Here is a 24,472-nt window from a genome sequence, read left to right as displayed (position 1 = left end):
TCTCCTTTTTAGGTAAACCACTGTCTGCCGGAGAAGATTGTAGTATATAGAGATGGAGTGTCTGATGGGCAGCTGAATACTGTGGCCAAATATGAGATTCCTCAGCTACAGAAGTGTTTTGAGACATTTGAGAACTACTCTCCCAAGATGGTGGTATTTGTTGTGCAGAAGAGAATAAGCACCAACCTGTACTCTGCATCAACAGCCCAATTTGCTACTCCTACTCCAGGGACAATCATTGACCATACAGTCACCAGCAGGGAATGGTAAGGTTTTTTGTCTCTGAACTGGCTGTTGGTATATACAGTTGTCGTGTTCAAAATCCCTACAGATGAATGAATATCACTTTGATCCTTTTATGTTTTATCTTTCTGCTTCATTTGGAACAGCCACTTTGTTTTCCCCTAAACCTTTAAACACTTTTTTGTAGGTGAAGTGAACAAGTGGCAGGGAGGTCTTACCTAGCTACGTGCGGTGGAGGGCAGCACTAGTGAGATGGGCGGGGACGGAGGGTACGCTCCGGGTGCAGGTGGCACTGAGGAGAGACGATGAGAAAGCGTTAGCGACGGCCAGGGCATGGGAAGCGTTGGTAGTTGAGCTCCAGGGGCTGATATCTGAGGTGGGGGAAGGAGGGAGCACTTCGGATCGGCAAGAGGCGAGGGGAACTGGGGAATGAGATGAGATGGGAATGAAGGAGGTCCCCAGACATATACCAGAGGCCTGGACAAGAGGGATGATTTGCTTACGCAGAGAGGGGGTGAGCAACTGTAAATGATCTCCTTGGAAGGGGGGGCACATCGGGGGAGAAGTAGGGGGCAGGGGTGCACAGACATGGGGGTGGGGGGGGGGACGAGTTGGGGTTGGGAGGGAAGATACTCTTAATGAACACGGGGACCCGTGATGTAATGAACAGTCATTGTTGATTTGGAAAATAATAAAAAATGTTTCAACAAAAAAAAAAAGTGGCAGCGAGTTCTTAGCATGTATGTTCTTTCAATCTAATAATATTAATTATTGTTGAGTTATCCATTATTATGAGCATAATCCTAAATTATCTATACGTATATTTTACATACGCACTTGATAAGCATTATTTCTCTGATATAATATCTTTGCTGATATCCATGAATACCGAAGGTCTCTGCCAGATCTTGTAACAAGTCACTAACACCATGCCTCTGACCTTAAACATGCCTTTTCTTCAATTGGGAAAATGAAATGAAAGAATAATGCCTGCAAAGGCATAACTAGCTTGAAGACTAAACATATAGAGAAAAACTGCTCTGTTCCTTTTATAATATGATCCTTTGTCTATGTTTTTCTAAAACTTGGATGGTGTTTTTTTCCTTCAGATTATTGTTCTGGAGGTATATTTTTTCACTTTTTGTAAAATGCCCCCAAATGTGGAAGTAGGCTAACCCCATCAGATGTGCGTCTTGAGTCTACTAGATAATCCTGGCACATACCAGTGTCCCACCAGCCTTAAAATGTTGAGAAGAACTTGGAGGCACAGTGAAAGAGTAAAGTTGAGAGGTAAGGCGCCTTCTAGACAGATTTCTGACAGTGCTTTATCATTTGCAAAGAAGATTGATGAAGCTTGAAGATCATCCTTCTACACTGAGCACTATGGTGCCAGTGCATATCTCCAGGAGGAAGTAGAAGAATAAAAATTGGGTTTGATGTTACTGTTTGCTCTCAAGATGGTTGACATCAAATGAACCAGCCTCATGTTCACCGTCCCTTATGGCATCAAGACACTCATCGAGAGGAAGATATTTGATGTTAAGAAGATTGCCATCGCACCTCCTTTTTTGTTTGCCATCAAGGAACACATTGTCATGCTAGTCGAAGGCAACAAGAGGAAGATCAACATTGAGGAGCTGGTAGAAGTTTATATATGGAAGATCACCATTGAGAACCAGTGTGACTTCTGTGTATAGGACATTGAATCAGACATTCAAGGCAGTCTTATTTGCCAGGATCCCCTTCTAATGTCAGATCTGTTTTGTCCACAGCAGATAACTATTCTTTTGTTTTTTTACAGAGAACATCCTAGTAACAGAGGAGCTTGCTCCCCAGGCTCCAGCCATAACATCGAGAACGCATGCTATGCTTCTTGCTTCTGAGAACCCTCCGAGGAAGAGGGTGGAAACTGTAAATTTGAAGGAGTTTCCACAGCCTCATTCTTTTATCTCCTCAAATCTGCAACCTCCTCTGGTTGTTATGACGTAGCACACGCCTCCAAATATACAGGCTACTCTTCCATCGAGCCAGCATGAGCCTCAGCAGGAGCAGCTATAAGCATCTCAAGAAATTCCTCATTCTGACCGCTCTCCTCAAAACTCTTTTGCCTCAAAGGCATTGTACTAGATCCCCTTCTCTGAGAAGGCACCATGTGCATTTTCTTTGCAGAGCGCACTCAAGGATAAGATGCCCAGTGTCCCTAGCCTCTCAAAAGTTGTGCCACTCATTTGTACGATACTGGCTTAAGCTCATTTGACTAAAAGAGAAACTGCAGTCCATCCTTGTCTCCTAGGTCTCCAAAGAGACTCCAGTGGATGAAGTACTAACTTACCACTAAGTTCTGGGTACTGTTTTTTCTAAATTGAGCATCTCACCTAAATTAAGCTTTGCAGACTATATCTTTGGTGATTTGGAAAATCATTCTGTATGGAGCACCAACCTTGAAACCTGGAGAACCTCCAAAACCAGTGATCCTGCTAGTTTGAAACCCTGGTGAAACCTGTACAGGAAATCTGTAAGGCTCCATCTACTTCCAAGCTGCCACGTAAGAGTTCAAGATAGGCCAAGTACCAGATTGTGTTATAGTTGCTGTAGTGAAAAAGAGATTTCCAAACGTGACCTCTGTTTCATCCCAACTTGATAAAGAAAGTAGGCACATAGATAGTGTGGAAAGAAAATATGTGAAACATCAGTCGCAACTCTTAAAGCAGCAAGTTTATTGGTGCTTTTTGTAGGACATAATATCTAGTTTTGTGGACAGGTGTCTGGTGAAAGATAGACATGACTTTCTTAAAGCAGTGGATGAAGGATAATCATCAGTGTTGCAGTAGATATTGACCATCTTTCAATTAGTGGATACTGCCTTGGCGTGAGTTGTGACACTTAGGCGAGTCTGAGTGTCCAGCAATAAATCATTAGCCTGCCCTTCTATGACTCTTTTCTTTTCGATTCCTATGCCAATGATGGCATGCAAAAAAAGGAAGGCTTTGGCAGAAACTCTGAAAACAGTGAGGCTAGAGAAAAAGAAGGATTTATCCCCTGAACTACAGGTAAACTGATATCAGTGAGTTCAGAATTGTTACCAACAAGATATTAAGACACAAAAGCGAGGGCAGCATTTCCCTCAGTACAAAGACTCACGATGGGTAGAAATCATAAGCCTCCACCAGTAGCATGGAAAGTTGTGTCAAATACAAGGCAACTACTTCCCTACTCCGCTCCCACTCTTACCCACTCTGGTAAAGGGGGGGGGACATATCTTGACACATGACAGGGAGGGAAAAAATTCACAAAAGACGCCGTGTGCATCCGTTTTGAAGAATGGCTATGTTCTGAACCTCAGTCTTTTCCTAGTGGAGCTAAATACACTGAAATTGGTTTGTCAACCACTACTCAGACTGGCATTAAGAAAACTACATACAAAAGAAGCAGTAGAAAGAGCTCCAAATCACCTAGGTACGCAAGGTACTTCTTGATAATGAAGAGATGAGTATAGCAAGATTTCAGACCTATCCATGATTTGAGAATCACAAACAAATAGATAAAGAAAAGAGAAAATCAGGATGCTGGCATTACATCAAATTTTCCCTCTGATTAATCATTGAAACTGCTTATGCTGTAGATCTGGAAGATGTGTACTGCTACATTCCAGTGGCTCATTAGCACAGAAAATAAGAGAGTTGTGGTTCACAATCAGTATTTTCAATTCAGATTGTTGCGATTTGGTCTGAAGCATACCTCTGAAATCTTGTCTTCCTGTCCTGGGGAATTAAAAAATCCCTATTCAAACAGACAACTAGAAAAGGAGGTTTTACCTGAAAAAGTAGGCGAACCAGGATGAGGACCTCATCCAAGGAAGGTAAAAATGTGTGGCATTGGTTAATAGCCAAATACTTCCAGGTGTTCAAAATCGGCAACCAGCTACATATCAGAAGACCATGAGTGGGTACTGAACGATGACAATCTCATTCTCGTTTTCAGCTATTGTGGTTATACATGCATAGACCTCTTTGCCACGGCTGGTAGTACAAAAATACTAAAGCTTTGCATCTGCATTGCCACGGTCCAGGGGCAAGGTGTGTTTTGATTAGTTTTTTTCTGATTTTCTTCCAGTACCCCTAATCCTGAAGGTGGTGGGCCACAGTGATAAAGGAGAGAACTAAGATGGCCTAAATAGCCCCTCAATGGCTCAGACAGTGGTAGTTCACGGACCTGCTGGATCTGTCTGAGAAACCACATATGAAGCTGCAGTAAAGACAAGGGGCAGTATTATATATACTGCACACTTTTCCTGTTTGAGACACGGCACACCTTTCAGATGGTGCATCGGTTGACAAACAGAAAGTGCACTGTATTATGCAGAATGTGCTGCCCCTAGGTCTGCCGCAAACATGAGCTGTCTTGGGGTCAGCACATTCAAGTGAAAAACAGAGCGGCTACTTCAAAGCCACCCAGTGTTTCACAGTGCAGGCATCATGCTGCCTGTACTTTGAAGAAGGGAGAGCAATCCTATTGTAGGCGGGGGCAGTGAATGACTGCACTTGCCTACAGGTGGATGACTGGGGGGGGACATGGGACCCCCTTCCTACCCCCCACAGGGCTGCCATTAGGAGGCTCTGAAAGTGCGCCACAAAAAGGTGGTGCACTTTCAGTGCCCCTTCTCAAGGTATGTTTGCCTCTGTGCCCACATCGGTAATACGGCATGGAAGCAGAAGCAAACTGATTCCTTCATTGCATGGGGCCACATCCCTATGCAAATGAGGGAACGCTCTCTCAAGATAGCGCTGGCGCTACATGTAGTCCCTTTCCTAATACCATTGTGCCCAGAGGGCACACACGCCCCTTTTGGCCCCGGGGCACCATGTATAATACGGCCTAAGATATACAAACCAGAGGCAAAGGCAAAATTCTGCATCACAGTTTGACGTATCTGTTGAGTAGCTCCTGAACCTTCGATTTGGTCTCTTAACCTACCTATTGAATGCAGGATGATGCTGAAAGAGTCCTAAGAGACCCTCTGCAAGAACCTCCTATGGTTATAAATAAGAGAAATTCTACATGTGGTGGATAGAGAGGATGTATGACCCAATGCTATTTTGGGAAAATTCAGCACTTCCTATTCTATTATTCTTTGCAAAATCAGATCTTAATTTTTCTTCTCTAAAAATGCTTCCGAAGGGTACTTCTATCTGCAAATTCCTCATCTTTGGAATCGTCTCCAGATGTCAGACTGAATCCAGAAAGTTGACTAGCTTTCCTGCACGATAGGTGACATCTTGGCTTCATCTCAGTTGGGCCCTCAGCACTTTTGTGTCAGGTCCCCTTTGTCCTCAATTTTAACTAGCAACTCTTCAAAATGCGGCGGCTCCAAGGACAAACCTACCAGGAAGAAGTACGAGGAACAATTCAAGAAGGATTCTTCGGCTTAACAATGTCACTTCCGCATGGGGTAGATTTTCTAGTCAACAACTGTGTTTCATAGCTCCAGTCTCAGAGATTTCTTTGAAGACTATTTTGATAGAGATTCAACTGGTTATGGATTTGGTGTCATATCTGGGCTCAGAGCCCACTGCTTCATTTCCATTTTTCCCAGCCACTGACTCAAGATAGATTGCAGCTTTCTCCCAGGCTACGCTGGCCCTCATACATTCCACTCCCACCTCTCCTGTGGCGCCAAAAAAAACCTTGGACCCTCACTGAACTTTTACAGGCTGCTCAATCCTCTGCTCAGATCGACCCATTCAGCCTTTTCAGACACTGCTCCGGTGCTAACCAAACCTCTTCCTCTGCTAAAGTCCTTGCCATTTGTCCTGCAGCTGTCATAGATGCCACTGGGGCTGAATCTGTTAGAAGAAGTTATGAACTTTCCGAAGATTCAGAATGTTTAAGTCAGATCTTAACCAGAAGCATACAGGTTAATGTGAGAAGAGTTCCTTTACAGGCCCTTGCCTTGTGAGGAGTATTCCGGTAGGTTTCAAGGTCTGTTTTTACGGTGATTCAGATCCTATTCATATGCCCAGTTTTGTCTATCTTGACAGTAGTGATAGCAGTGATGCAGCCAGTCCTCTCACCACTACTTGTATGGATACCTCTCCTGAGGTGGATTTGTAGTGTCCTTGAGGGCCTTGCAGAAATAGTCTTGTTCACTGCTGTTCTTATCAACGCCATGGAGGTCTTCAATTTCCATTGCTTGTGCTTTAGAACAAGGCTAAACTCCTCCCAGATTTTCTGAAGCTAGCATCCTCCTCCATTGAGCTGTTGCTTCTCTTCGACAAGTCTTTGATTGATCCCATCTTGTTTGTATGGAGCAGATCAGCTTCTGTTGCTGTGCTTGAAGCGCCAGATTGCCTGCCGCCATCATAGGGCATCTGGCGCCCAAAATTGTTGATGGCTCCCCTCACTGTAGGAAGCTGTCTTTTTATGTAGTGTACAAAAACGAGGTACTCTATGTAGAAAGTCAAGATTACCCTTCTTGTCTTACAGTGCTTAAATTAATAATCCAAAAAGCTCTCTTTGTGGTAGTGTGGTCGAGCAGTTTAGGCATATCAGAGGGTAGTGTTAAGCATTTGTTATACACACAGTGTCAATAAATGAGACACATACTCAAGAAGAATCTCGAGACCAATTTAGAAAAATAACAGAAATTATTATATAATTTTATCCACCAAGATTATCGGAATCAGATAAGTATTTTGGACGTTATCAAATTTTACAATAAAAACATTAGAAAATGACAGCTATCAGATTTGAGGCATGAGCCTCGAACGTGGTAATATTATCTTTGGGAGAAACATACACTGCATAGGTACACTTGCAGACTTACAGGACTGTTCTTCTGGGCTTATAGTAAGTGGGGCCCAAGATCCAGGAAAGCACCAAGAGTTCAAGTTTACCTGCCCTTGGGTGTCCGGATGCAGAGTTGCTTTACACAGTGGTAGACTCAAACACTACCCACTAAAGTAAATGGGAAAAGTCTCTCTAAGAAAAGGGCTGCAAAAGGGGACCGGTCTGGCTGAACCTAAGGGGGTTGCTCTGCTCTTGAGGGTCTCTGGGCCACAGAGAGACAGTTGGTTTATGTGAGCCCAGGCTGGGAAGCTCAGGTGCAGAGGTGCTTTGTCCGGCAGGTCAGTGAGTTGGAGGCTCTTACGGTTCTTGGTGTACCTGCAGAAGAGGGAAAATAAACACAGCAGGGCCACTCCCAGTGTGGGGGGAGTTGGCCTCTCTTTAAGTCCCTTGATGTGCAGGTAAGGTTTGTCGGCAGTGGTGTTCTGACTGAACACAAACAAGCCTTGGTGTTTGCAACTGGCTCCGGTACCTCGGGTGGCTCCTGGGAGTCCTGGCGTCTCCAGACTTGGCAGAGAGACATATCTGACCTCCTGGAGCCTGAATACCTCTTGCTGGGTATCTGGTCCATTGGTGTGCCCTGGGTTTGACAGTACGGTGTACCATGCAGATGCAGTCTGCGCTGCTGGTGCAGGGGAGTGGCTCCCCCACTGCAAGGGGGTTGTTGCTCAGTCGAGGAACTGCTGGGCAGACCTCCATGGGTTCAGGGATGCTCTTCTGGACGAGTCATTGTCAGTGATTGTCAGGAGAGCAGCAGTCAGGCAGGGTTTTGCATCAAGGTTGATGCTGGACCACAGCTCTCATGTCTTCGGCTCTTCTTTGTCCTTCCAGGCAGATGAATCTGAGTTCCTGGTGTCAGGGGCCACCTAAATACTTAATTTAGGGGTGTTAAGGGGAGTGAAGGGTAGTAGCTATGTCAAAGGGATTCTGCTGGTAAAGCAGAACTGTGTCTTGGGATGACAGGATGACAGAATGTAGGGACTAAGTATGTCTACAAAGTCAGTATCTGTCGGCCCAAGGGAACCGTGAAAACAGATCATCACCTTTCGTCTTTCACTCATGCATGCCCTTAGTAAACAAAAGAAAGACACAAAGAAAGTGTACGTTTCACTTATTGAGACTTTTGTGGTCTATTATGAAGCAAATATGCTGCGATCACTAGGCAGATGAAACTAAACAATGTAATTAGCATTACTATCAGGCTATATAAAGTAAACATTCCACCTCTGGCAAATTGTCTATCCATCTAAGCCTACTCTTATTGTGTGAGCATGGGGGTTATCTCTGGGATTGGCAACAGACTCCATACCTGGTGTATGTAGTTAGGTGGTCTGCATTATTAGTGTAAACTCTGTTTAGGCAAGGCTGCATGTCCGGCTGTGTGGACATTTGTTCAAGGGACTATCTCTGTGCCGGAATTCTCCTCTTTTCCCGAAAGGGGACAAGACATAGTTTATATGAAAAAAACTGCTGTGTTGGAAAGCTGCAGCTGTGCTACCGTATTATGCCTAAAACGTAAGGAGCTGTTGCTGACCGGGCAAAGAAAACAGTATACCATGTTATGTATTCTAGGCAACCTTGGATAAAATGTGCAGACTGAATCCTGAGAGAAATTACTGAATAACAAACATGTACAGCATACTCCTAAAAAATTGTCACAAAAACAAACGTGCTATGTGTGGCTCTGTAAAGCAGGGGCAGCCTAAAACATCTAATATGCAAAACTAAGGAAAAACTAAAGTGGGTTTGTTATATTCCATATAGGTACTTTATATAGGCGCAGGTATCATCACAACCTTTCACCTATATTCTTCCCTACATTACTTACATAACGGTTCTTAGGCACTGATCTTTTAACTAGATAACGACACTGCATTCAGAACACAGGTCTCATATATCTCTGCTACTGTCTAATGGTTGTTGCAGCTCATCTGTTCCACACTAGAATAACAACTGTTCTCCAGTATTGGGGTATCTTTCATAGATTCACATGCTTGGCTCATTCCCATTCGCCCAAGTGGGAGTCCCACGGTACATAGAATAGCAATAGAGCAATGAACAAATACCCTAACAGTAAAGTTAATAGAGAAAAAATTATTCACTTTAATAGCTCGCCCTAGTCATTAGTATGGTCCAAACTCCAGCCAATCAGGCGGCAGCATCCTCTAGAACCATCTCCACAGAGGCTCCAGGCTCTGTTTTTCTACCACACGTCGTGTGAAAGGAGTCTCCCTGAGCTCTGCTCAGTACCTCAACGTTTTCTTCAGATTTTGTTCTCTGAACATGTCTACTTCTAAGAGATATCTATTCAGACACTGTGAATCTTGTGGAAAGCTACGACTTCATTCGGATGATCCCCACAAAAAATGTATCTACTGTCTTCACCCAGATCATCAGGTGAGAGACTGCAAGATCTGTTGAACCTTTTCTCAGAAGTCCTTGAGACAGGGAAGGACGTCGTCTTCTGTAGCTACAGAAGCTCAAGACTAAAGACAATCCCTTGTCTGATGAGGAGAGTGATTCCTCTCTCAGAACAACAGCCTCTAAAAAGAGAGCAAGTGAGGCGGAGTTGGTATCTCCTAAGGCTACTAAGGTGCTTAAAAACATCATCACACCTCTAAGCAAGAAGATCAGCCGTCATCCTCAAAAAAGGCACCTGCCCCTCCTAAGGGTCATTCTGTGCCCTCTACGTCTCTAAAATCTTCCTCAAAATCTAAGCAGACATCTTAGTCTCTTCCTGAGACACTTTAACCTCAGAAATTAGAGGACTCGTCGACGACGAGGTTATCCGTCGCCACGACGACATCTACTTTTTCTTCTCCTCAGCCCAAGATGATTATGTCGTCGGCATCTTCTCCGTCAACGTTTGTATCGGTGAAGGTGAGACCTCTTACGTTGACTTTGTCCTTGTCATCCTCGTCGACGAAGAAGAAGCGTACCTTTTCAGGACCCTTGTCGACGGAAGCTTCATCGCCGCTGAGACTGTTGACGGCTCTGAAGAATAAATCTCCTTCGTCGACGGTAGCTTCGTCGAAGGTAGCCTCATCGACAGTGGCCTCGTCGACGGTGGCCTCTTCGGTGCCGAAGTTTTCCGATGCAGATCTTCGTCGACAGCCATAACGACGACGGAAGAACCATTGGTTAAATCTTCAACGTTGATGTCTGTAGTACCTTTAACATCTTCATCATGCTTGCACCATCATTGGTGTTAGCGGATGCTTCAGGGCTTCCGAAGAGAAAGAATTCCCAAGACATTCTTTTACTGTTACATACCTCTCCAATTAAGGTATCTCCTTGTCCTCCTGAGGAGATTTTTGACTGTGGTGCTGATGAGGAGGATTCAGAGGATGATGAGAGGTTTCATGCTGCTCGAAGTCCTTCCGAACTTCTTATTAAGTGCCAAGATGATGATAATTACGATTATTACCCAGGGGCCACTACTCAAGAAAGACAAGCAAATCAGTCAGTGCAAATGCCGATGTCTCTTGTCTCAAATTTACAACTCATGGTAGAGGATTACTACCGCAGGTTTCCTCTCATCTTGCGTTCCACAGACACATATTCCGCAACCATCCTTGCTCATCAGATCGCCTCCTCCAGTTTCTCCTGTGGCCGCAGTGCCACAGCATCTGGAAGAGACTCACACTATGGATGAAGAAAGGAAAGAGGGAGAGTTGAATGAAGGATCCCTTCTAAACGAATGGGATGACTACCAAATCCAGACACCATCACCTTCCACTCCTCCTCCTATAGACTCACCACCTCCATAGGAGGTTTCCATATTCTGATAGAAAGGGTGGCGAAGAGGTTCCAACTTCTTATGGTCACCTAACAGGATGACTGTTTCGTATACGATTTTAATGAACAAACAAGGAAACAGGTCCGCGCTATCTCTATTATTATCTTCATATGGCAGGAAGGATTAAAGGTCATGAAGACCCTAGCCTCAATTCCTGTAGTATTGCCAAAATTAGATAAAAATATAAAGCTCCAGATAACTCTCATGCCTGTCTTATTGGACAACCTAAACCTGACTCGGTTATATCCCAAGCGGCACAACGTCGTGCCAGGAATCCTTCATCTCCGTTATCGACTCCTGATAGAGATGGAAGACGTCTCGATTCGCTTGGCAAAAAGTTTTCCACCATGGCGGCAACAACTGTCAGAGCGGCCAATTCGCTCCTTTTTAGGCAGATACAACAGGCAAATGTGGTCGGACATATCGCCATTTATAGAGCTGTTGCCTGAGGAATCTAAGGCCAAAGCTTCAAAAATTCTACAGGAGGGAGAGTGGATCTCAGCTGAGATCATTGGTTGCGTTGTGGATGTCTCTTCCACAGGATTTCGACAGCTGGCTGGGGCTGCGGTCCTGAGGCATCACGGCTGGTTGAGGGCTACTACTTTTAGGCAAGAAGTTCAAACAAAGGTGATTGACATGCCTCACAACGGTGAATCTCTGTTGGCCAGGGACAACCAAGATATACATTGTCGCAGAAGCAACAGTCATTTAAACAACCACTGGCTGCATTCTACAAACATTACAGGGGTAAAACCACCTACAGGGGCAGAGATAATTCCAAGAAACAGTGACAACTGCCCACTGCCAACTACTTTTCCCATCAATCTGATAAAAGTTGGAGGAAGAATCTCCCATTTCTTCTCCAAATGGTCTGCAATAACTACGGACAGATGGGTTTTAGACATAATTTCCAAGGGTCACACTTGGGAATTTGTGAAGATTCCTCCAAATTATCCTCCCAGAGGTCCTCCTCCTCCTGCTCATTTAAAAGAACTTTTGTCCCAAATAAAAATAATGTTGAAGAAAGAAGCGATCGAAGTGGTACCAAATTTACAAAGGGGAACAGGTTTTTACTCAAGGTTCTTCCTGATAAAAAAGAAATCGGGGAAGTGGCGATCCATTCTAGACCTTCGTTCCCTCAAAAAGTTCCTAAAGAAACAATCCTTCCGAATGTTGTCTCTTCAGGAAGTGCTTCAGTTGATAAGTGAAGAGGATTTCCTGACAACCCTGGACCTTCAGGATGCTTATTTTCATGTTCCTATCCTTCCCAGACACAGAAAATTCATGCGCTTCAGAGTGGCTGGCCGAGATTTCAAATTCAAAGTCCTACCCTTTGGCCTTTGATTAGCGCCCTGAGTGTTCACCAAGGTCTTGGCACCGGTGGCAGCTCATCTCCAGATGGAGTCCAAATATTTCCTTACCTAGACGACTGCCTCATAAAGGCGACATAATTTTCATTCACAAACAGCCACACTCAGAGATGCCTTTCTCTGTTCTAATTCCTGGGCCTATCAATAAATCTAACAAAATCTCAGTTAACCCCTTCAAAGGTAAAGACGTTCTTAGGGGCAACCCCTAGACACTCAACAAGCAAAGGCCTTTGTCTCACAGGAAAGGCAACAAAGGATTTACAAGTTGGCAGCTGTATTCCTCGCAAGAAAGTCCATTTCTGTCCGAAGGTTCAAGTCGCTTCTGTGAATGTTATCCTCCTGCTTTCCCCTGATTCCCAACTGTCGTCTGCGAATGAGATCCTTGCAAGAGGAGTTGTTGGACAAACAATGGTGCAGGTCTCAGGATCCTTCGACGATGTCATCAAAATAACATCTCAGATAAAAAAGGCATATCAGCAGGCCTATCGTTTGTGGTGGACGCACCAAGTTTCAAACTGACAACAGATGCATCCCTCGAGGGGTGGGCAGCACATCTACAAGGTCTGACAGTAAAAGGAAAATGGGATGCTCAGCAAAGAGCTTTACATATACACCTATTAGAGTTGGTGATATTCCTGGCTCTGAAATCCTTTCGCTCCATAATACAAGGACCTTCAGTATTGATTCGGACAGACAACACAACGAGCATGTATTATTTAAACAAGCAAAGGGGCACAAAATCAGCCTTGTTATCCCACCAAGCTCAACAAATATGGGACTGGGCTATACAACATCAGATAACATTGATGGCAGTACATGTTCCAGGAGTGACCAACATCCTAGTGGACTCTCTGGGAAGGTCAGTTACATCCAACCACGAATGGGAGCTTCATCAACCAACGTTAGATCACATATTTCGTTTGTCGCGCAAACCGAGTTTGGATCTATTTGCGACCAACCTGAACCGCAAATGCCCATTCTTCGCAAGTTGGCTACCCCAACATCGATCATGCGGGAATGCGTTTTCAATAAGTTGGTCAAACATTTTTGCTTACGCTTGTCCTCCGATTCCTTTATTCCCAAGGGTGCTTCAGAAGATGATGCCGAATACTTCTCATAGCCCCCAGATGGCCTCGCCGGTTCTGGTTCACAGAGCTCCTACTCCTTTCAGAGTGCAAACCCATACTGTTGCACCCATTGTAGAACTTGCTGACAATGAACTGCGGCCAGGTGTGCCATCCAGATCCAACATCTCTGTGATTAGCAGCCTGGCCCCTGAATACTATGAGTTTGCCGACTTAGTTATACCTGATGATTGTCGGAAGGTTCTTGCTAACACCAGAACACCCTCCTCCATAAAGACTTATAAACTCAAGTGGAAGAGATTCTGTTTTTGGTGTGAAACCTCCAAGGTGCAACCTGTCCATTCCACACCAGAGCAGCTACTGCCCTTTTTCTTACAAATGGCAAAATCTGGCCTTTCTGACTCTACAATTATGGTTTTTCTTGCTTCAATTTCCAGATTTTGGCGACAAAATGGATCACAATCTCTTTGGTCTTCAAGAATTTTAAAACAATTTCTCAAGGGATTATTTAGAATGTTTCCACCAATTAGGCGCCCACCTCTGCCGTGGCACCTGAACAATGTGTTGGCACGGGGGCGTGGCTTGCCGAGCTGCGGAATGGCCGCGACCTAAGCGAGCTCCGCCGGCCGGTATCTAATCCTGAACTTTCAGGCGCGCTGAGACCGCCGAGATCTGCGAAGGCGGCAGCGCATGGAGCGAGGCACCAGCAGGTGAAATCTTGGAGGCCGGGAGGCTTTGACGGTGGAGATACGGCTCTGCGACGGCCGCGCTGGTGTGGGAGGCTACCGCTGCCGTGACCTGGAGGCGGCGATACGTAAATTGAGGCCGGGGCGCCCGCGTGGCGGAAGGCCCGGCGTCTCTGACGTTACAACAAACAAATGATGGACGGAATGCTGACAATGCAGACATTCTCCCCCAGTCAAGAGATCTGGGTTAAATCCATCGTTCTTTTGCCCACTACGCCACCCCAGTTCGGACATGGCCATATGCAAATCAGTCTTGACCCTGTGCCTCATGGGAACAGTGCAGCCCGAACTGCCAAGCCATGTCTTCCCTGGACCGGAATCAAGCATCCTAGGACCGGTTTCTGGCTATCAGCCGTCATCAGCCAGGATAGCTTGACTCCAGTGGCGTAGTGAGCACGGGACCCACGTCTGGGCATACCCATCCCACTTAGGGCGAAAAGCGTTACAACAAACAAATGATGGACGGAATGCTGACAATGCAGACATTCTCCCCCAGTCAAGAGATCTGGGTTAAATCCATCGTTCTTTTGCCCACTACGCCACCCCAGTTCAGACATGGCCATATGCAAATCAGTCTTGACCCTGTGCCTCATGGGAACAGTCCAGCCCGAACTGCCAAGCCATGTCTTCCCTGGACCGGAATCAAGCATCCTAGGACCGGTTTCTGGCTATCAGCCGTCATCAGCCAGGATAGCTTGACTCCAGTGGCGTAGTGAGCACGGGACCCACGTCTGGGCATACCCATCCCACTTAGGGCGAAAAGCGTTACAACAAACAAATGATGGACGGAATGCTGACAATGCAGACATTCTCCCCCAGTCAAGAGATCTGGGTTAAATCCATCGTTCTTTTGCCCACTACGCCACCCCAGTTCAGACATGGCCATATGCAAATCAGTCTTGACCCTGTGCCTCATGGGAACAGTCCAACCCGAACTGCCAAGCCATGTCTTCCCTGGACCGGAATCAAGCATCCTAGGACCGGTTTCTGGCTATCAGCCGTCATCAGCCAGGATAGCTTGACTCCAGTGGCGTAGTGAGCACGGGACCCACGTCTGGGCATACCCATCCCACTTAGGGCGAAAAGCGTTACAACAAACAAATGATGGACGGAATGCTGACAATGCAGACATTCTCCCCCAGTCAAGAGATCTGGGTTAAATCCATCGTTCTTTTGCCCACTACGCCACCCCAGTTCAGACATGGTCATATGCAAATCAGTCTTGACCCTGTGCCTCATGGGAACAGTCCAGCCCGAACTGCCAAGCCATGTCTTCCCTGGACCGGAATCAAGCATCCTAGGACCGGTTTCTGGCTATCAGCCGTCATCAGCCAGGATCGCTTGACTCCAGTGGCGTAGTGAGCACGGGACCCACGTCTGGGCATACCCATCCCACTTAGGGCGAAAAGCGTTACAACAAACAAGGCTTGGCAGTTCGGGCTGTACTGTTCCCATGAGGCACAGGGTCAAGACTGATTTGCATATGGCCATGTCTAAACTGGGGTGGCGTAGTGGGCAAAAGAACGATGGATTTAACCCAGATCTCTTGACTGGGGGAGAATGTCTGCATTGTCAGCATTCCGTCCATCATTTGTTTGTTGTAACGCTTTTCGCCCTAAGTGGGATGGGTATTCCCAGACGTGGGACCCGTGCTCACTACGCCACTGGAGTCAAGCTATCCTGGCTGATGACGGCTGATAGCCAGAAACCGGTCCTAGGATGCTTGATTTTGGTCCAGGGAAGACATGGCTTGGCAGTTCGGGCTGTACTGTTCCCATGAGGCACAGGGTCAAGACTGATTTGCATATGGCCATGTCTAAACTGGGGTGGCGTAGTGGGCAAAAGAACGATGGATTTAACCCAGATCTCTTGACTGGGGGAGAATGTCTGCATTGTCAGCTTTCCGTCCATCATTTGTTTGTTGTAACGCTTTTCGCCCTAAGTGGGATGGGTATTCCCAGACGTGGGACCCGTGCTCACTACGCCACTGGAGTCAAGCTATCCTGGCTGATGACGGCTGATAGCCAGAAACCGGTCCTAGGATGCTTGATTCCGGTCCAGGGAAGACATGGCTTGGCAGTTCGGGCTGTACTGTTCCCATGAGGCACAGGGTCAAGACTGATTTGCATATGGCCATGTCTAAACTGGGGTGGCGTAGTGGGCAAAAGAACGATGGATTTAACCCAGATCTGTTGACTGGGGGAGAATGTCTGCATTGTCAGCATTCCGTCCATCATTTGTTTGTTGTAACGCGGCGTCTCTGACGGGCAGCTAGATCGGGGCCTGAAACCGGGCTGCGGCGACGGATGGGAGGCGGCGGATGCCGCGGATGCCCGATCGAGCTGTGGTGCGGAGTGGAAGACTTACGGAGGCCACAGATCGGCGCTCGAGACGATATGCACTCCGAGTGGGGGAGATGAGCAGAAACCGTGGCTGAACAGCGGCACTGTGGAGGAAGGGACCGTGTGCGCTCTCTCCCTACTGCTCGGGTGAGTCTAGCCGAGGTGCAGCCATCCGCGTGGGCCCGCGAATTGACGGGCTGGCGTGGCGAGTGGCCGCAACTACTGAGGAGCGATATCTGGGGGAAACGAACACTGGCGGATGACCTTGGCGAGCTGCTGGCGTGCGACGGTGGAGAGGTCATGTGAGGCTGGGTCGTGGGCCTGCAACGAAGCGCTCGTGGCATTGTGCGGAGGTGAGCTGTGACCCGCGGGCGAGTGGAGTGTAGTGTGGCCGGGGGCATTGTGAAGACACATGCCTGAGGGCGACGCTGCTAGACCTGAGAAGCTATAACCGAGCTGCGGAGAGCGGGAGGCAGAAGCGGTGGGCAGCCCGTGGACTACCGGCGTATGAGAGTGAGCTGTGGCTCTGACCCCAGGGCACGACCGGACGACGACCACGCCAACTTCGGTTCTGAAACTGACCGGCACCTACTTGTGAGTTTGCTGCGGGAAGCGCAGGGCCTTGCACTTTGGCTGGGAGGGCCGCACCCCGTCTGGTGGTCCAAGCGCGGTCTCCACGGCGGCTTCCATGGGGAAACACGACGCCAAACAGTCGAAGATAACCTTTGGCAACAAGCGGCCGACGCGGCAGGTGGACACAGGAACAGAGGTGCAGGCGGAGAGCAGGCCCGACCAGGTGGTGGAAGATCAAGGGGAGGATTTGAGGACCCTAATGCTGGAGATGAGATCCAGCCTCCGCAACATCGATACTAAGCTGGACACCCTGTCCTCACAACTCGAGTCGGTCAAGACGCAAGTTAGCACCCACGAAACGCGTCTGGACTCATTAGACGGACGAGCTGCGGACTTCCATGAGTTTCAGGTCGAGACCAAGGAACAGCTCTTACACATGGATAGGCTGCTGAGCGTCATAAGGACAAAGAATGATGATTTGGAGGCTCGCTCGCGCCGAAGCAACCTCCGCGTCACGGGGATCCCGGAGACGACCGCCATCTCCAAAATGGAGACGTACATCACCGACCTGCTACACGAGCTGTTTGATCCACACTTATCAGCGGTCTTTGTAGTGGAGAGGGCGCATAGGTCGCTGGGCCAAAGGCCGCCAGTTGGGGCACCTCCGAGGCCCATTATTGCTAAACTCCTTAACTACCAGGACAGAGACACTATCCTTAGACTTGCGAGAGAGAGAGGAAAGATCACGCACCAGGGAAATGCGATATCATTTTATCCAGACTTTACTCCAGCAGTGCAAGCGGCGCGAAGGGAGTTCGCACCAGCCAAGAGACTCCTCCTTCAGGCGCAGATCCCGTATTCGTTGCTGTACCCGGCGAAGCTCAAGGTGTCGTTTGAAGGCACCACACACTTCTTTGCGGAGGCCAAGGATGCGATGAAGTTTGTCAAACATGTGGGCCGAAAGAAGCAAAAACGACAGACGGGGGGAGCGGAGGCTGCGGCTGGAAACCTGAGTGACAATGACTGATATGGGTATCGTATTTATGAGAAGTACTTTAACTGCCGCTGCCGTTTGGTAACAGTTCTACCGATGGTTTGTGAACGTCAGCTCCCTATCCTATAAATTCCCGCCGCGCTGCCATGCACCCTTATCTTGTAAATATGATCTCGAGCGGGCCGGGCTCGGGCTGCCTGCAGATCTTCTGGCCGCCCTGTTCTCACCGGGGTGAGAAGCTGGCTTAGGCACGTCCCCATGGGAAGGTTCCCGATTATGTTGGAGGTTCTGGACTCTAGGGTGGGCAATACATGACCTGTTTGGGGGGTTGGAGTGGGCGGGGGGCGGATGTTGGGATGTTTTTGTTTAGTATCTGGTTCCAGCTTACATGTAATTTGCTCTGTGGTCGCTAGAGTGCATAGAACTGTGAAGAATACTGGGTGTATCGTTAGGCTACCGACATGACCCAAAAGTTACCTAACGTCTTAAGCTGTGTGACGTGGAATGTGCGGGGTCTGAATGACTGTAGAAAGGCCAGGTTAGTGCATGCATTTTTGGTCCGTCACAATGTAGACATCTGCCTTCTCCAGGAGACGCATCTGGGTTCCCCCTCATCTCCCCGACTACGACATGCCCGCTGGGGCCATGTATACTCTGCTACGTACTCCACTTATGCCCGAGGGGTGGCCATTCTAGTTCGTCGTGGGTTGGATTGGCGGGAAGAACTGGCGCACTGTGACCATGAGGGCCGATATGTCTTAGTCCGGGGTCTCTTATGTGGCCTACTGGTGTCAATTGTGGCCGTATACGGCCCGAATGTAGACTCCCTTGGGTTCTTTCAGGATGTATGGGCGAGGGTGAGGGCGGCTGGATGCACCACCGTTCTTTTGGGGGGAGATTTTAATGCAGTGTTAAATGATGATCTGGATAGACGGGGTGCCGTCCGCAGCCTACACCCTGCGGCGGGTGCAGCCCTGGGGGCGATAGTTGAGGAGGAGGGCCTGGTGGATGTGTGGAGGGCTAGACATGGTGAGCTGAGAGAGGGTACATGCATCACTGACCACCGCTGCGCCTGGTCCCGCTTGGACTATTGGCTACTACCTAGAGACGCGGCTCTGTGGACAGTGGAGGCCGAACATATGACGCGCTCGCTCTCAGACCATGCACCCTGCCTGTTGCGATTGTCGCTGCCCGGCCTGCCCCCACAGGGCTTTTCATGGCGTCTGCCGCGACATGCACTGCTAGACGAGGCGTTTAAGGAGGAGATACGGGAGGACATTATTGACTATTTTGCGCTAAATGCTGGCTCGGTGGACACTGAGGCATCCCTATGGGAGGCCTTTAAAGTGGTGATTTGCGGAAAGTGTATTGCGCGTCAGGCCGGGGTACTGAAAGCTATAAGAGGTACGCTCACATCGCTGGAAGCGGACATTAAAGATCTGGAGAGCCGCTTCTACGCTGCGAACACCCCAGACATCCTGGGTTTACTGAAGGCTAAGTTATTAGAGTATGATGCGGAGGCACAGCGGGAGGTTAAGTTTTTGGGTAAACATGCAGAGGCCAGGAGATACGGGGTGAGATAGGCCGGGGCGCACCCTGGCGAATATAATAAGGCCGTCCAGGGCTGCGACGTTTGTCCATGAACTTCGCTCGAAAACCGGAGACACGATCAGAGGCCAAGAGGACATACTACACGCCTTCTCGGGCTTTTACACCGACTTGTACACTACCACCCAGGGGGGATGCCCGGAAGGGCTAGACTCGTTCCTAGAATCCATAGCACTGGTCTGGTTTAATAATAAGCATAGAGAATATATGGATCTCCCGATAACCGCCGCAGATGTGGCCCAGGTGATCAAAAGCTTGCCCCTTGACAAGGCCCCTGGCCCTGACGGCCTGACTACGGCCTTTTACAAGGCATACGCGGAGGAACTGGCTCCCCGGCTGTTGGCGGTGTATGAGGAGGCGTTACAGGTGGGAATGCTTCCCAAAACGATGCGCAAAGCATCAATTATTACCCTGTTAAAACCGGACAAACCAAAAGACGAGATGGACTCTTACAGACCTCTATACTTAATTAATGTGGATGTAAAAATATTGGCCAAATTACTTGCTAATAGAATACAACCAATGCTGCCCCTGATAGCTTTGCCGAACCAATCGGGGTTTATCCCAGGGCGGTCCACGTCTCATAATCTCCGTACGATTTTTTCCATACTGCATTACTTGCATCCAGATGTGCACGCTGCGGTGGTATTCTTGGATGCCACCAAAGCTTTCGATACTCTGGAATGGCCGTATCTGTTCGCAATACTGACTCGTATAGGTTTTAGTCCGCTCCTAATCAGCAAAATCCGCCTACTTTACACTATGCCTTGTGCCAGAGTTAGGGTGAATGGTATGATTTCAGACCCGTTTCCGATTTTGCGTGGTACACGCCAGGGATGCCCGCTGTCCCCGCTCCTCTTCGCCATTGCGATGGAGCCGCTAGCGGCTCGCATTCGACAGCACCACACGGCACGTGGAATTGGGCTCAGCGCGCGCAGCCTGTTGATATCGCTCTATGCGGACGACGTAACACTCTATCTCACTAAGCCTGAGGTAAACCTGGACGTAGTACTGCGTGAATTCATCCGATTTGGAGGGCTTGCCGGTATAACGATCAATTGGTCCAAATCGGTGGTCTTCCCCTTGACGGAGAGTACCCCGAGGATGCAGTCGGAATACCCCTTACGGTGGGAGATGGATGCTGTTAAGTATCTAGGCATCTGGGTGAGTCGAGTGCCTCAGGACATTTGGACTCTTAATTTTGGGCGGGCGGTCGCGTGGCTGGAGGAAAGGATAAAGATATGGATGAGGCTGCCCCTGTCACTAACAGGCAGGATAGCTCTGGTCAAAATGGTGGTTTTGCCTAAATTTTTGTACTTATTTGCGAATATACCAATCCCTTTGACGTCGCAGTTTTTCGTCACACTCCGGTCGCACTTGATCGAACTGGTGTGGGCTGGTGGCCAGGCGCGCGCGTCCTGGGACGTGCTGACTTTACCGTTGGTGCAGGGTGGGCTGGGAGCGCCAGATATGCGCTTATATGCCCTGTGCGCACAGGCGCAGTTCCTGCACTATTGGGTGCATCCGACGCCCTTCCAGCCGCATGTGGCTGTGGAGCAGGACACTGTTGCTCCGATCCCGCTGAGAGTGGCTATTTGTGCGAAGGCGCGCCGCCCCCGAGGAGACGTGGACACTGCGGAGATGCTGCGCTGGGTCTGGGTGGAACTTCGACGCAGAGCGGGTGTGCCACTCCTGTATGCCCCGTCATTGTCCCTGGAGCGCAACCCGCTCTTGCCTTGTATTGGAGACGGAATTAGCCCGCCTCTACTGCGTAGGGTGCACCTGCATACATTTGCGGATCTCTTTCCGGATAATACCTTCATGCAGCCGCCGGTGGCAGCGGAGGGGCAGGCGGTGCATTTTTCTGAGTTGTTTTTATACCACAAACTGCGGGAGACATGCCGGGCGTTGAGCGAAGACTTTCCGGACGCCCCCCCGGTGTTCCAGGCGCTGGAGGGTGTGGTGGGTTCCCCGTCCCATCGGAGATTAGTCACCAGACTCTATAGATCCATGCAGACTGAGGCGCCGGTGGTGCAGCCTCAGTCCTTCCAGCACTGGAACGAGGAGCCTGACTCTCCCTTGTCGGAGGAGCAGTGGACCTTTTGCTGTGGACAGCTAGCTGAGCTCTCCCCAAACTATAAACTGAGGCTCATACATTTCAAATATTTGCATAGATTCTACAGAACACCGATTGCCTTAAATAAAATGGGCTTGAGGGAGGGGGTGGGTTGTTGGAGATGCGGAGGTGAACCTGCCTCATTTTTGCATATGGCGTGGTCCTGCTCCAGGCTTCAGGAATTTTGGTCCCGGGTGTTCGTGATAGTAAACCAGATGTTGGGACGCACTGATGCTCCTTCCCCCGAGGTGGGGATATTGGGATATGTCAAGAACACCTAAAGAGCGTAAACTGCATGCCATGCTTCTACTATTGCTAAACGACAGGTGGCGATCCACTGGGGTAGGAGCCGGGTGCCCTCGGTGAAGGGATGGCTGGCAGACGTAACTTATGGTCATGGGCAGTTGAGCGTATTCTGGGACTTGATGCCATCCACCTCCCGCCCGCGAGACATCTGGGAACCATTTGTGCGATGGGCTCAGGAGCAACGTGAGAATGAGGTTGCACTGGATGAATGAGTGTGGGATGTCCGGGGTGGGCCCCGTGGGCGTGGCAGGGGGAGGGGGTGGTTCGCCGGGGAGAGAGGGGAGGCACTCTGGGCGGTTACTCTGATTAGCGGTCGCCCAGTTGGGCATGGCGGGGTCCGGGCCCGACAATGTGTACTACTGGATGGGCGAATTGGCGGGTCTGATCTGGCCCTGCGTGGATGGGTTCTTAACGTGATGGTCGAACATGATGTCAGGAGCACCCAAAGCTATGGATGTATATAAATGACTGCATTGGCATGTACCACAGATGTAATCAGGATGTAATATTGCTGGCTTGTGTTGTTGGTTACTGTTTGTAACGTTGTGTCAATTTCAATAAAGCTTTCAAAAAAAAAAAAAAAAAGAACATTGTGTTGGCACAACTCATGAAAGCTCCATTTGAGCCCATTCATAGGGCTGATCTTAAATTCATTTCAGGGAAAACATTACTTCTTTTGGCTCTTAATTCGGCTAGACGAGTAAACGACATACATGCTTTCACAACTCGACACCCTTTTCTCCAATGTACTAAGGACTCTGTTGTGCTTCGTACAAATCCTGCCTTTATTCCTAAAGTAGCATCGGATTTCCACTTAAATGAGCCAGTCATTTTGAAGACTTTTTTCCCTAATCCTCAGTCACCAGCGGAAAGGGCTTTACATTCTCTAGATGTTAAGAGATGTTGAAAGTTTTATATACAAAAGACAGCCTGTATCCGTAAATCGGAACAGCTTTTTGTAGCCTATGGAAAGATAAGGAAAGGACATCCAGTGACTAAGCAGACTATTGCACGTTGGATCTTGTGCAATTCAATTTTGCCAACAGCAAGCTGGCAAGTCTTTGCATGCAAGGGTTAAAGTGCTTTCTACGAGAGCAGTCTCATCATCTACAGCTCTCTTTGCCGGTGTGCCTATTCAACAAATTTGCAGAGCTGCGACCTGGTCCAGCAGGCACACCTTTACCAAGCACTACTGTCTTGAAGCTGCCAGTAATGCTGATACAGCATTTGGACAAGCGGTGCTACGTAATCTCTTTATGTAAGGTGAGCCTCTTTTCTTCCCACCTCTATACATCTATATCTATCTATATATATATATATATATATATATATATATATATATATATATATATATATATATATATATATATAATGGGTATAAACAATGGTTATGAAGTAGGTCTTATTGGGTAGCATACATTTCTACTTTCGTACCCTGTTTACGATAAATCTTTTGGTATGACAGTGTCATACTTCTGTGATAACTGCTATCTACTCTGATTCAACCATGTGAATCTATGAAAGATACCCCAATGCTGGAGAAGAAAATAAGTTACTTACCTGTAAACTGGTTCTCCAGTATTGGTACCTTTCATAGATTCACATGCGAACCACCCACCTCCCCATAGAGGCTACCCTGCTTTTTGGTAGGTTTATACCACACTTGTGCTCGAAAATCTGAGAGCCTGGAGCCTCTGTGGAGATGGTTTTAGAGGGTGCTGTCGCCTAATTGGCTGGAGTTTGGACCATATCTAATGACTAGGACGAGCTATTAAAGTGAATAGCTTTTTCTCTATTAACTTTACTGTTAGAGTATTTGTTCATTGCTTTATTGCTACTCTATGTACCGTTGGACTCCCACTTCAACAACGGGGAATGATTCAAGCATGTGAATCTATGAAAGATACCAATACTGAAGAACCACAGTTTACAGGTAAGTGACTTTTTTTCTTTAATAAATCCTTATGGAAACGGCCAGACTGTTTATTCTGGGTATCTCTGAGACAAACTAAGTAAGCATGAGTGACTGAGTGGAAAGTAGTACATTGTTTCCACGATCCTAAGGGATCAGGGTTGTCATGTTCTGAGGTTGCCAGAGACTATTCTCTCCCTGATAAGAGGAGATTCCAGTGGCACTGTGAGGTAGCTGATATAGACAGGCTAACGTATCCGATGGGGGTGCACAGAATCAGTCTGCCACCAAACCCACAGTTTGTTATAAAAAACGCGCAGATCCTGTATAGGATACATAGGAACTAAACGACATGGCGCCGCCAACGTTGGTTGAGTACTTATTTAACAGTAGAATCTGAGTATTTCAGTCATGCTATTCTCGGAGACCCCTACTCACAAAACACCAGAGACTTCTGGAGTGGGTGGGCACAAACTCAGCCACACCTCAGTGGGCGATAAATCCTATTTATTAGCTGTTGGTTAATCAAGCTGGA

At 48.0% G+C, this 24,472-nt stretch overlaps 1 protein-coding gene across 3 annotated transcripts in view; it reads left to right on the top strand.

Moving 5' to 3' along the window:
* The window catches only part of PIWIL2 (piwi like RNA-mediated gene silencing 2), a 1,855,951-nt gene that overhangs the window by 1,651,932 nt on the left and 179,547 nt on the right, over positions 1 to 24,472 (top strand). For all 3 annotated transcript variants that reach the window (XM_085633754.1, XM_085633756.1, XM_085633755.1), the window contains one exon: positions 13 to 266. In XM_085633754.1, the coding sequence (XP_085489880.1) occupies positions 13 to 266 (254 nt within the window). The remainder of the gene's footprint in view (positions 1 to 12; positions 267 to 24,472) is intronic.

The sequence above is a fragment of the Triturus cristatus genome, chromosome 11, assembly GCF_964204655.1.
Source record: "Triturus cristatus chromosome 11, aTriCri1.1, whole genome shotgun sequence".
Lineage (NCBI taxonomy): Eukaryota > Metazoa > Chordata > Amphibia > Caudata > Salamandridae > Triturus > Triturus cristatus.
Note: the sequence above shows the minus strand (reverse complement) of the source record. Positions and strands in the feature narration are given on the sequence as shown.